Source organism: Cornus florida, unplaced genomic scaffold, assembly GCF_030987335.1.
Source record: "Cornus florida cultivar Cherokee Brave unplaced genomic scaffold, ASM3098733v1 CherokeeBrave_3.0.0_Hap2_Chr04, whole genome shotgun sequence".
Lineage (NCBI taxonomy): Eukaryota > Viridiplantae > Streptophyta > Magnoliopsida > Cornales > Cornaceae > Cornus > Cornus florida.
The window spans coordinates 56,358,230-56,371,167 of NW_026775574.1; the positions used below are offsets into that span (position 1 = coordinate 56,358,230).

General features: G+C 39.4%; 1 protein-coding gene across 1 annotated transcript in view; it reads left to right on the forward strand.

The window, feature by feature from the left end:
• Nucleotides 1-397: 397 nt before the first annotated feature.
• The window catches only part of LOC132303288 (succinate--CoA ligase [ADP-forming] subunit alpha-1, mitochondrial-like), a 44,630-nt gene continuing 32,089 nt past the window's right edge, over nucleotides 398-12,938 (forward strand). Inside the window, exons 1-2 of the mRNA XM_059800497.1 lie at nucleotides 398-730; nucleotides 2,329-2,538. Coding sequence (XP_059656480.1) covers nucleotides 494-730; nucleotides 2,329-2,538 — 447 coding nt within the window. The 5' untranslated portion in view covers nucleotides 398-493. The remainder of the gene's footprint in view (nucleotides 731-2,328; nucleotides 2,539-12,938) is intronic.

Sequence of the window (12,938 nt, forward strand, 5' to 3'; positions counted from 1 at the left end):
TTGGGTTTGGATCTCTTTGGTTAATGCACTGGATAATGGGATTTGGGGTCAGCTTAAAATGCCCTCCAAAACTTCACTTTGTTGCAAAATTTCCAATATTGATTATGAAAAAGGTAGAAACCTGGGTTCGATTCCCGGCTGGTGCATTAACACACATAGCTGTAGCTTTATATTTTTATGTACATACTTAACCAACAAAAAAAAAAACAAAACGAAAAACAAAAACAAGGGACAATCTGATAATTAGCAACAACTGCAAGCCAAAGTATATGTAATAAATTTCCTTTTTCCATGTCCCCTGGAAGTTCACCCTTAAAAACCATGAAATAGTAAAATCGGGTCTTAATACCAGTTTTACGTAATTATTAGCCCTTTCTTCTCTGCCCCCTTCACTTTCCATAGGGGTTTCTTTAAACTCTCTATTCCTCTGTCTATATTCTGCTCTTTTGCATTTACCTTAAAACAGAAGCAGAGAGCAAGAGAGAGATCGCAGATGGCTCGACAAGCCACAAGACTTATCCCCAACTTGTCTTCAAAGCTTTGCCCCAACGCACACCACTCTCTCTCCTCGCCTTGTCATTCTTTGTCGCAATCTCGCCATTTCGCGGCGGCTCCTTCACCTCCTCCGGCAGTTTTCGTCGACAAGAACACTCGCGTCATCTGCCAAGGCATCACCGGCAAGAATGGCACCTTCCACACCGAACAGGCCATTGAATACGGCACTAAGATGGTAATATATATATATATGTATATATATATATGTATAGTTTTGGTTTACTTTGATCTGTATATTTGTGAAATGTCTCTGTTATAGTATTCTATTTTTAATTGTGATACGATTGACTTACTGGTTTATGGTGTTAATTTGTGCGATCAGTCTTTCTCCCAATTTGTGGATCTGAAATTGGGTTATTTCTTTGATTAATTTGAAAATACATTAGGATTTAGTTGTTGTTCAGAGCAAGTTAATTTAGTCATTGTATTAATTTTGGGTCTGAAGACTACGACAGCTAAGAAGAAAGAATAAGACCAGTACAACAACAAATAGGGCTGCAAATAAACCTAGCTGAGCCGAGCTTGATTCTGTTCTGTTCGGTGTGTTTTTTTGTGGGCTTAGCTCTGGCCTGGCTTGGGATCATGAAAAACTTGAAAATCTGAGCTTGGTTTTGGCTCGTCATTACTTTGAAAAGCTCGGACTTGGCTTGGGGTCAGTTCGTTTAATAACAAAATTTGTTTGGGCTCGGTTTGACCGTCATTTTGCTCATTCATGAACTTATTCGAGCCTACACAAGCCTATGTTCATGAACATACAAACCTATGTTTATTTAACGAACGAGTCTTAGATGAGGTGTTTGTGAACAACTTCGTTCATTTGCAGCCCTAGCATCGTTTGTGTACATAATGGAGTATATATTGACTTTCTAAATTAATGAAGTTACGTATTACATTGAGTGATTTCAGTACCTTGCCTAGGCAGGGGTTTAGGACATGTTCGGGGTGATGACTTTTATGCATTACAAGTTTACTGACTCCTTAGTTTCATAATCAAATGTATTATTACCTTGAGTCCTTGCCTTTATTTTTAAAATTTTCCCAGTTTGCACTGGTTAATTCTTTGCATGCTGGTTTAAATTTCTGCACTAGCATTCTTAATGCATGATGTCACAATTTGCACTGTACAAGGTTTATGCGTTCTGGCATCTAGAGCACGTTTGAAGACCTAGAAATGCCACCACATGTTTCCTCTTGCTGTCCAATTTTTGATGAGATTTTGAGTCTTTCACGAGCACAATGATACTTTAAGAATTTTGACATTGACATAGTTGGCTTCTTTATTTCCTTCTTTTTGAGGTTCACCATAAAAGACATCACAATAAGTAAGGCTATAGTGTATCACTAAGGCATGGACAATCTCTTCTCAAATTGGAGCTTTGTGGGTAGGCATAGTATGGGTGACACTATCTACCAATGCCATGACATCAAGTGAACTTAAGATGCCGAAAATCCTTAGGGTTCATCTAGGTGAAAAATTTCCTTTTGCATTTGATTGTGAAGAAATCTATTTTCTTTGAATCTCTTGACAGTCTTCATGTTCTTAATTCAATAAATATAAAATTATAGCTGAAGGAAATCTCCCTTCACATACTGAAAACATGAATAATATGTTTCTTGAAAATGGCCTACTAGATTCCAATGTTTGCGCAAACTTGATTTTAATTCTTTTTCCCTTCACTTTCCTTTGAATAAGGATGTTTTAAGGCTTCTCTCTCTCTCTCTCTCTCTCTCTCTCTCTAATTCTTATTTTTAACTTCTTATTTTCTGAGATAGGTTGGTGGGGTTACACCAAAGAAGGGTGGAACAGAACACTTGGGACTTCTAGTTTTCAACACAGTTGCAGAAGCAAAGGCTGAAACAAAGGCCAATGCATCAGTGATCTATGTTCCCCCACCTTTTGCTGCAGCAGCTATTATGGAAGCAATGGAGGCTGAATTAGATTTGGTTGTTTGCATCACGGAAGGAATTCCTCAGCATGACATGGTATTTTTTTTATTTTTCCTAAACCCATGACATGGTAATTTAATATCTTCCAATATATATTTTCAACCCTTTGATAGAATGGTTCCTTTGCTGATTATAATGTGGTGTTTGATTAGTTTCTGAACTGTAGACTGATGGTGGAAGAGAAATTAAAAGAGTTTTGTGGTATACAATGAGACAAATAACACAGTTGTTAATATCTCTGAAGTAATATATTGTTTTCTGAAAAGCACATTCCATAGCAAGATAATCTCTACAATGTTTGGATTTAAAATTTGTTGCAGCAAAAAATTATAAGGATATATAGTGAAAACAAATTTATTGCTCTTGTGCGTTTTCACATTGATATGGCATTGGCAATTGGATTTATCCACCTTTCTACTTTGCCAAGAGTTCTGTATCAGCAGTCATGTAGCTTAAAAAAAAATCATGATTGAGGCATGTGGATGAGATTGTTGCTTTCTATGGATTTCATTTGATTAGGTTATAGCTGAGGGGTTAGTGGATGCTCCAGAATGGGATACTCAAGGGGAGATCCCTGAGGTGTGGTCTTTCTACAGGATGATTCTTGTTAGTCAGTGATGGGGGTTCCCATGCTATTTGGCACGTCAAACCTTCTCCAAAGTTGCTTTCTTTAGGGTGGATGATAGTGTTTGGGAACATTCTAATCATTTTTTTTTAATCTTGAATGTGGTTATTTATATCACAAAATATACAATAATTACAAAAGAAACTAGAGGAAAACCACAAAAATTAAAAAACAGAAGCCCACAATGAGGGCATTCTAATCATTTGTAACCTGATGAATAAGAGTATCATTGTTAATTAGCTTGACATATGGAAAGAGGTGAAGAAATGGTCTGTGGGCTCCTTTGCTTGTTCAATTTGGATTTTTTAGGTATGTTATATTGACACGGGTTCGTGTGTTGGGTGTGGGCATATATCCATGTGTCGAACGTGTCAAATCTCCAAATAAAAGGACACATGGACACTGATAAATATTCATGTTATTTAATATTTTTATTTTATTTTCTAGAGTGAAATGGTTTATGTAATATAGTGTTCAATATAGGCATTTTAGTTGTTTTGAAGCTTATATATTACAATTGAACTTTAGATATGATTTTGGGTGCATGTCAAACCAAAAGTATTATGAGAGAGACCACAGGCCATAGTACCTCCAAAGGTATAGCCGGCATAGAACTCCAGCGAGTACATGGCTATCTTAAGTTGGAATTATGAAACTCTTCCTCGATGAAGAGGACGGTGATGGTGAAATGGACGGTGAGGATGAAGAATGCAACATAGGGTTCCGATTCATGGTCAGATTGTCCAAATCGACGAAACTCTTTGAAGCTGACAACGAAGGAGTATAAAGGAAGGTTGGGATGAGAGATCTGCGAGATGGATCTGCGAATGCCATTAGAGGTGATTTCTAGGGTTACAGACTGTTTCTATTAGCATTTATGATACCACGATTTATGGTATAACTTACCATAATAGCCGAGATATGATAGGTCCAAATCATGGGATGTGATTTACCATATTATCTGTGAGATATGATAGCCACAAATCATGTATTTGACTTTATTTACGCATATGTCTAGGCATAGAATATGCAATGATTTGATTTAGTTTCCTTTCTTGTAATATGAGCATGTGCTCATTTTATCTATAAATACTAGAGCTGTGAATGGGTAATTCATCTCATTCAAGCCTTTACGCAATTCTCTCTTTTCTCTTTTTTTTATATATTTCTACTTGGTATTAGAGCCAACACCTTTCCACACCTTTCAGCAGCCTTGCTACTTGTGCGACAGCTACGTTAGGCTGTTTGTGACATCGTGTGATGTTGCCTACACATGTTTTTATGTGTTGCTGTTTGGTGATAAAAAACAGGTATTTTTAAGTTTTACAATTTCTTTTTCACTCTTCTAGGGTTGAGTAAATTGGGATAGTTGGTTTCTAACACCTAGAAGGGCTTGGGTAAAAAAAAAAAAAATAGTTTACAAAGAGGTTCCGAATATTAAGAAAGAGGCTGTCTGGCTATATGTAAGCGGGCAGCGCTCCTTAAAAAGGTATGTATTTGGATTTTTCGGGAATAGTCTGAGGAGACATTGTTTATGGTCTGAGGAGACCCTTTGATTTATTAACAGAATTTGTGGTGTTTTTGGAGTTCTTTTTATTGTCGTGTGACAGATTATGGCAGATTCAGGGTCCTCGACTATTAATTCTCTTGGCTCACTTTCTGTGTGTGGTGGTGCCATTTTTCCCACCAACTCATCAGAAAATCCAGGACTTCAAATCACCACAGTGAAGCTGGATATTTGGGCACAGTCTGCCAAGATGTTCATTGGTGGCAAAGGCAAGATTGGCTATATTACTGGTTCTGAGAAAGAGCCAGCTGAGTCAAAGAAGGCATATCCACAGTGGTTTGCAGATAACGCTATGGTTATGTCTTGGCTAGTCAATTCGATGCAACCAAACATAGCTGTTGGCTATATGTTTATAAAGACTGCTAAGCAGATTTGGGATTCAGTTCAACGCACTTATTCTCAGAGGCAGAATAATGCACGAATTTTCCAGCTGGGGCGAGATATCACCAGGATTTCTCAGGGTGACTTGACAGTTTCAGGTTACATCGCCAAGCTTCGTGCTATTTGGGAGGAGATGTCATATTATGATTCCTTCCACTCTTGGAAGGATCCAGATGATGCAGTTTTATATGCAGGAATTGTGGAGAAGAATCGAGTGTTTCAGTTTCTTGCCGGGTTGAACGACAAGTTTGAGTATGCTCGTGTTCATTTATTGGGCTTATCTTCATTCTCTACTCTTGAGGATGCATATTCTTATGTGTTGTCAGATAAGAGCCGCCGGACTCATCCATTAGGTGTTGTTTCTGTTGATCGTTCTGCTACGGCAGTTCGGATTTCCAACCTTTCAGGAACTCCACCATCCCAGTCAGTTCAGAGCACTACCACCGGTCCTCCTCTGGGACGATAACGTGGACGGTGTGACCATTGCGGAAAAATTGGTCACATCAAATCTCGTTGTTATGCTCTACATGGACGTCCACCGCAACAGAAACAACAGCTCGATCCTCTGCACATTTTGTTACACAACCAGTCTCGTTGTCAACTCCTGACAACCCTGCCTCTACATCTTCTGCCACAGTTACCTTGACTCAAGCTGATTTGGACAAGTTCAAGCAATTCTTCAACCAAATGGAGGCATCATCTTAGCCAACCTCCACTTATGCCCACTCAGGTATTATTGCATCTGCACATAGCGTATCTACATCTTCAACACCATGGATCATTGATTTTGGTGCTTCAGACAATATGACTGGTATGTCCTCACTCTTCCAATCTTATAGTATCTGCTCTGGCCAACGCAAGGTCCGCCTTGCGGATGGCTCTCCATCTTCCATTGCTAGGAAGGGTCACATATCAGTTACTCCTTCATTAACTTTGTCAAATACACTTCATGTTCCAAAGTTGACTACAAATCTTATTTCTGTTAGTAGCGTTACCAAACAATTAAATTGTAGTGTAACGTTCTTTCCCTCTCATTGTATTTTTCAGGATCTGGTGTCGAAACTGACGATTGGCAGTGGGCGTGAAGTGGACGGTTTATACTTGTTGGATGCTCCTTTGTCACCACAAGCACATTCAGCTTCATTTTCTAATATTGTTTCATCTAATAAAGCCCAGCTTATGCGTTGGCACATGCGTTTAGGACATATTTCTTTTGGTTATTTGAAACATTTATTTCCTTCCTTATTTTGTAACGTGGCAGTGTCAGATTTATCCTGTGAAACATGTCATATGGCTAAACATGTTTGTTCCAATTATCCTGCTAGTAGTAATAAATCTGCTTTAACACCTTTTGATCTTGTTCATTCAGATGTGTGGGGTCCTTGCTCAGTTACTTCTAGTCTTGGATTTCGATATTTTGTGTTGTTCATCGATGATCATAGTCGTATTACTTGGGTTTGTCTTATGAAAACCAAAAATGAGGTATACACCATTTTAAAAAATTTTATGACAATGGTTCAGACTCAATTTGGTCATACCATTAAAAAATTCCGATCTGACCAGGGTACAGAGTACATTTATGGGGAGGTAAAACGGTTATGTACAGAATTTGGGATTGCGCATCAGCTGGCTAATGTTAAAACTCCTCAACAGAATGGTCGTTCTGAGAGAAAGAATCGCCACATCCTTGACTTAACCAGAGCAATCTGCATAGGCATGAATGTTCCCCCGTCATTTTGGGGAGATGCAGTTCTTACCGCTGTTTACATCATTAATAGGACTCCTTCTAGGATTCTTAACTTTGCAGCCCCACTCTCAATCTTACATCCCAATTCATCTCTATTTTTGATTCCTCCACGAGTTTTCGGGTGTGTGTGCTTTGTTCAGCAGTTGGGGCAAACTCGTACAAAGCTTGACCCCAAGGCTTTGAAGTGTGTGTTTTTGGGCTATTCTCACTCTCAAAAAGGTTATAGGTGTTACCATCCTCCCAGTCGTCGGCGGTTTATATCCACGGATGTTTCTTTCTTTGAGCATACACCATACTATAGTGGTTCAGTTGGTTCTCAGAGTGAATGGTTCCCATTGAATATAATGGATGATCACCTTCTTCCGTCTTCAACTCCTCTACCATTACCTGTTTCTTCTTCTATAATTCCTCCTCGTGATACCCCTCTAGCAAGGGGAATTGTTCCTTTTTCACAGGTTTATAATCGGAGACAACAGGTACAAGCTTCTACTCCCACGATCGACTGCCTGTTCCTTCGGCACCAGCTCTGCCTTCTCAAGCTATTGTTTCGCTTGATGATCGCCCCATTGCTCTTCGAAAGGATAAACGTTCTTGCACTTACCCTATTTCTAATTTTGTTTCTGATTATGCTCTCTCACCCTCCTATCGGAGTTTTCTTGTTTCTGTTGCCTCGGTTTTTGTTCCTTCCAGTGTTGCAGATGCGCTAGCACAACCTCAATGGCGTGATGCTATGACAGAAGAACTATAAGCACTTGAGAAAAATCAGACTTGGGACATGGTTCCGCTTCCTGTTGGACGAAAGGCTGTGGATTGTCGTTGGGTGTTTACAATCAAGCATAATCCAGGTGGGTTAGTTGCTCGTTACAAGGCCCGATTGGTTGCCAAGGGTTATGCTCAGACTTATGGCATAGATTATCAAGAGACTTTTACCCCTGTTGCCAAGATGAATACCATCCGTGTATTATTTTCCGTTGTTGTAATTCGATCTTGGCCTCTATTTCAGTTAGATGTCAAGAATGCCTTTCTTAATGGTGATTTGCAGGAGGAGGTTTACATGGTTCCTCCTTCGAGCTTTCGTTCTCCTGCTCATTCTGGTATGGTATGTCGTCTTCGTCGTTCTTTATATGGCCTCAAGCAGTCTCCTCGAGCTTGGTCTGACCGCTTTGGCACTGCTATGCTCAAGTTTGGTTTCCATCAAAGTGCAGCTGATCATACCTTGTTTTTACGTCATTCAGGCGGTAAGACAGTTGCTCTCATTGTGTATGTCGATGATATTATTCTTATCGGCGATGATACTACCGGAATTAATGAGGTTAAGAGCTATCTCGGCCGTCAGTTTGAGATTAAGGATCTTGGTCCCCTACGATACTTCTTGGGCATTGAGGTGGCTCGCTCCAAGACTGGCATTTTCATCTCTCAACGCAAGTATGTTCTTGACTTGCTTTCTGCTTCTGGTCAGCTTGGCGCTCGTCCTGCTGATACTCCGATTGAGCAGAATCATCGGTTGGCTGATTCTGAGGGGGAGTTGTTGGCAGATATTGGTTAGTATCAACGACTTGTGGGGAAGCTCATCTATTTATCCCTGACTCGACCTGACATTGCTTATGCCGTGAGTGTCGTGAGTCAATTCTTGCACTCTCCTCGTGCCTCACACCTTGATGCAGCTATTCGGATTCTTCGCTACTTAAAAGGGTGTCCAGGCCGTGGTTTTTTGTTTGCTAATCATGGTCACTTACGTGTTGAGGCTTGGACAGATGCTGATTATGCAGGATCAATTTCAGATAGGAGGTCTACTTCAGGTTATTGTACCACTATTGGTGGTAACTTGGTTACCTGGCGCAGTAAGAAGCAGGATGTTGTCTCTCGATCTAGTGCAGAGGCAGAGTATAGGGCTATGGCTCTTGGGGTAGGTGAGTTGCTTTGGCTGAAAACCTTGATGACAGACTTGTGCCTTCCAGTGTCGCTTCCATTCTCACTCTACTGCGACAACAAGTCTGCCATTAGCATAGCAGCAAATCCCGTTCAGCGTGACAGGAATAAGCATATAGAGGTGGACCGTCACTTCATTCGAGAGAAGATCATCTCTGGTTAAATTTGCACTCCATTTGTCACAAGCTCTCAGCAGCTTGCAGACATTCTTACAAAGGGCGTAAGCAAGATTGTGTTTGAGAATGCATTGTCTAAGTTGGGCGTTTCAGATATCCACGCACCAACTTGAGGGGGAGTGTTAGCATTTATGATACCACGATTTATGGTATAACTTACCATAATAGCCGAGATATGATAGACCAAAATCATGGGATGTGATTTACCATATTAGCTGTGAGATATGATAGCCATAAATCATGTATATGACTTTATTTACGCATATGTCTAGGCATAGAATATGCAATGATTTGATTTAGTTTCCTTTCTTGTAATATGAGCATGTGCTCATTTTATCTATAAATACTAGAGCTGTGAATGGGTAATTCATCTCATTCAATCATTCAAGCCTTTATGCAATTCTCTCTTTTCTCTTCTTTTTATAAATTTCTACTGTTTCTCTCTCTAGATTGCAGAGGAGATTTGATGAGAGAGAAAGGACGGAGTAGTGCAAAAGGGAAAAGTGCACCTATCCTATTACAACGGATCGGAAATGTCTGCTATTTTGTGTGATCGCGATTGAGAACACCGATGGACTTGATTCGTGATCTTGAATTTCTAGGGTTTTTAACTTCATGGTGATTTCTACAATGGATTTGGACTACGAGAAGAGAAATTTACAGAGAGGGTTCGAATAAGTGTGAAGGTCCAGGCTCGAGTTCGGAAAGAGTTGGGCAATTTACCCGAGCGCTCTTGGTGATTTTGGCAAAAAGTTTAGATGGATGTGAGGTGCGAGGTCTCACTTCGAGAAGGGTGGTCAAAGTGATAGAGGGAGGCAAGGTTCGCTGCTACTTGCAAACATAAATAAGGAAAATAAAAATTAAAAAAAAAGTTTGTTTCGTTGGTTCAACCGGGTTTCCTGATTATGTTGATCTACATAGAGCGGACCAGGAGGAAAGAAAGAAAGAATAAGAAAAAAAGAAAAGAAAAAAGAAGAATAAGAAAAACAGAAGAATAAGAAAAATGAGAATGTCCCCGAATCATTGACAACATTCACAAGATTAAATTTGTATAACATTATTAATATATTTTTGTTAAAACAATTGCTAGTGTTGTGCTCAACCCGCGAGCGATCAAGCGTTGGCGGAAAGCTGATCGAGCTCAAGTAGCGGGAGGAGAATGCGCGAAACAGTGCTTGAATGATGCTGACCAAAAGCATTCCTCGATTCGTTAGTAAAATATTCAAGGTCAACAATTAATGTCAGTAAAAAAGAAAGGAATGAGAGGACGTAAAGCTGTGAAATCTGTGATACATTAACTAAGCTGACAAATATGGATGGTGTCATGGAAACACGGAAGAAAAAGGAGATTTGATGGGATAATGACACAAAAACAAATAAATAAATTAAGAATTATCCACAGTGAAAGATTGAACTTTAGTCCTTTGCACATATATGTACTACTGCTATATTACATATGCAACATGTAGAGTCTAAGTCAATAATAATATGTGCATGCATATATATATATTTAATGTTACGTTCAAACCAGGGAGCCAAGTAAGATTAATAATGCTGATAATTAAAAGCTTAAATTGAAAATAAACAAAGTCACGTGCATAAATAGTGGAAGTTAAAATAAGTGATTTATCAACCATCCAAAGCTTATGCAACAATAATAAAACAAAGAGATTTAATTTTAATTTACTCTTACTGTTAGTTTAATTTTTCTTTAATTATTATGCTACAACTTTATGGAGTTGTAGTTGGCTATAATTATATAAGCTTTGAAGTAAAGCTGAGGTGCATACAATATATGTGGCATAGTTTACAATACAGTGTAATAACTTGCCTTGGTCAGTTCATGGTGTGACTAGGTCAAAGTAGCAATTGTCATTTTAGCACATGCAAAACTGTGTGCATAGGGTAATGGGTAGACCAACAAGGTAGTACAAGCTACAATGCAGGAAGTGTCTAACATGTGTCAGAGGTATGTGTAATACATGTGCAAAAGAGAAGTTACAGATAGATGGTGTAATGTAACAATAATAATAATAGCAGAAAATACTTATTATAATTAAAGAGATGAAAAATGGGACCTCGATGACCTCGAATAGGTGAGTCTTTACATGAATAAAGACCTTTAAGGTTTTGTGCCGCAGGACAGTTTAAATAGCCAACGGATAAAAGTTTGCAGGGTGAGTGACAAATGAGATTCTTTTGGAACTCTTTACATTTGAATGACCCGTCAACTGTGTGTGGGATTTATTGATTTCCCTCTTTGTTTTTAATACTATGGTGAGTGGACAGACTGGTGAAAAGTTACAGAGTAGGTGGTGGCAGGTGTCATACATCTCTTATCAAAAAATGTGTATGAAAAGATAAATCAAGTAAAGTACACAATATATATATATATATATAATGGGCACTTTTTTGGATTTTCATTCTCATGGCACATTTGAAAAATCATTGAATTCATCTTTCATTGCTCTTATTCCTAAGAAGGGTGACGCCTCTGACATTAAGGACTTCCGGCCAATCAGTCTAGTGGGATGTATGTATAAGCTTATTGCCAAGGCCCTTGTTCTTAGAATGTGAAATGTTTTGGATGGAATTATTTCAGAGTCACAAAATGCTTTTGTTGGTGGTAGACAGATTTTAGATTTCGTTCTTATCGCAGGAGAATGCGTTGACTCCAGGTTGAAGAGTGAAGTTCCTGGTGTCTTATGCAAACTTGACATCGAGAAAGCCTATGATCAGGTGAATTGGAAATTTCTTCTTTACTTGCTTTGGAGAATGGGGTTCGGGGATCGATGGATAAAATGGATTGAATCTTGCATCTCGTCCGTCATGTTCTCTGTGCTTGTGAACGGCTCTCTTGCTGGTTTTTTCCGAGTTCGCATGGTTTGAGACAAGGAGATCCCTTGTCATCCTTTTTTTTCCTTATTGTTATGGAGGGATTGAGCAGATTAATGAAAAAAGCAGAGAATCTGGGTTACATAAGGGGGGTTCACAGTTGGTAGAGATGTTGCTAATCAGATTGAGATATCCCATTTGTTGTTTGCAGATGATACCTTGGTTTTCTGTGATGCTGATGTTTCCCAACTCAGATATTTGAGGTGCATTCTTATATGCTTCCAAGCGATGTCTGGTCTTAAGATTAATATTGGAAAGAGTGTGCTTGTCCCAGTGGGGGATGTTTATGATATTTCCTCCTTAGCTACAGTTCTTGGGTGTGGAGTGGGTGCTTTTCCACTCCCTTATCTGGGATTACCTTTGGGAGTCTCCTCCAGGAGAGTGGGGACTTGGGATCCGGTGATTAACAGGTATGAAAAAAGATTAGCGGGATGGAAAAAACAGTATCTTTCGAAAGGGGGAAGGTCACTCTTATTAAGAGCACCCTCTCCTCCCTTCCCACATATTTCTTATCTTTGTTTCAAATCCCGTGCTTTGTTGCTGAACGGATCGAAAAAATTCAGAGAGACTTTCTTTGGGGTGGAAAAGGAGAGGAGTTCAAGTATCATCTTGTTAATTGGGAGCAGGTTTGCAAACCTTTGAAGTTTGGCAGTTTAGGCATTCGGAAGTTGGTCCCTGTTAATAGACCCTTATTGGGGAAGTGGTTATGGAGGTTCGGTAAAGAGCGTAATCGACAATGGAGAAGAGTTATCTCGTGTCGTTTCGGGGAGGAGAGTGGAGGTTGGTCCTCTCGTCCTGTATCTGTTACCAGAGGTGTTGGCGTTTGGAAATTCATTCGGAAAGGTTGGGATGTGTTTTCCACCAATATTCATTTCAAGGTTCGTAATGGTACGAATGTTAGATTTTGGGAAGACTTATGGTGTGGTGATCAGTTGTTGTCTCCTTCCTTTCCTCGTCTCTTTAGCATTGCCGAGAATAAGCATGCTTACATAGTTGACTGTTATCATCTTGATAACAGTGGGGTTACGTGGGATGTGCGTTTTAGGCGTTCTTTTCAGGATTGGGAGATAGCAGAAGTATGCATCTTTTTGGACCTGTTTTATAGACAGAAGAATG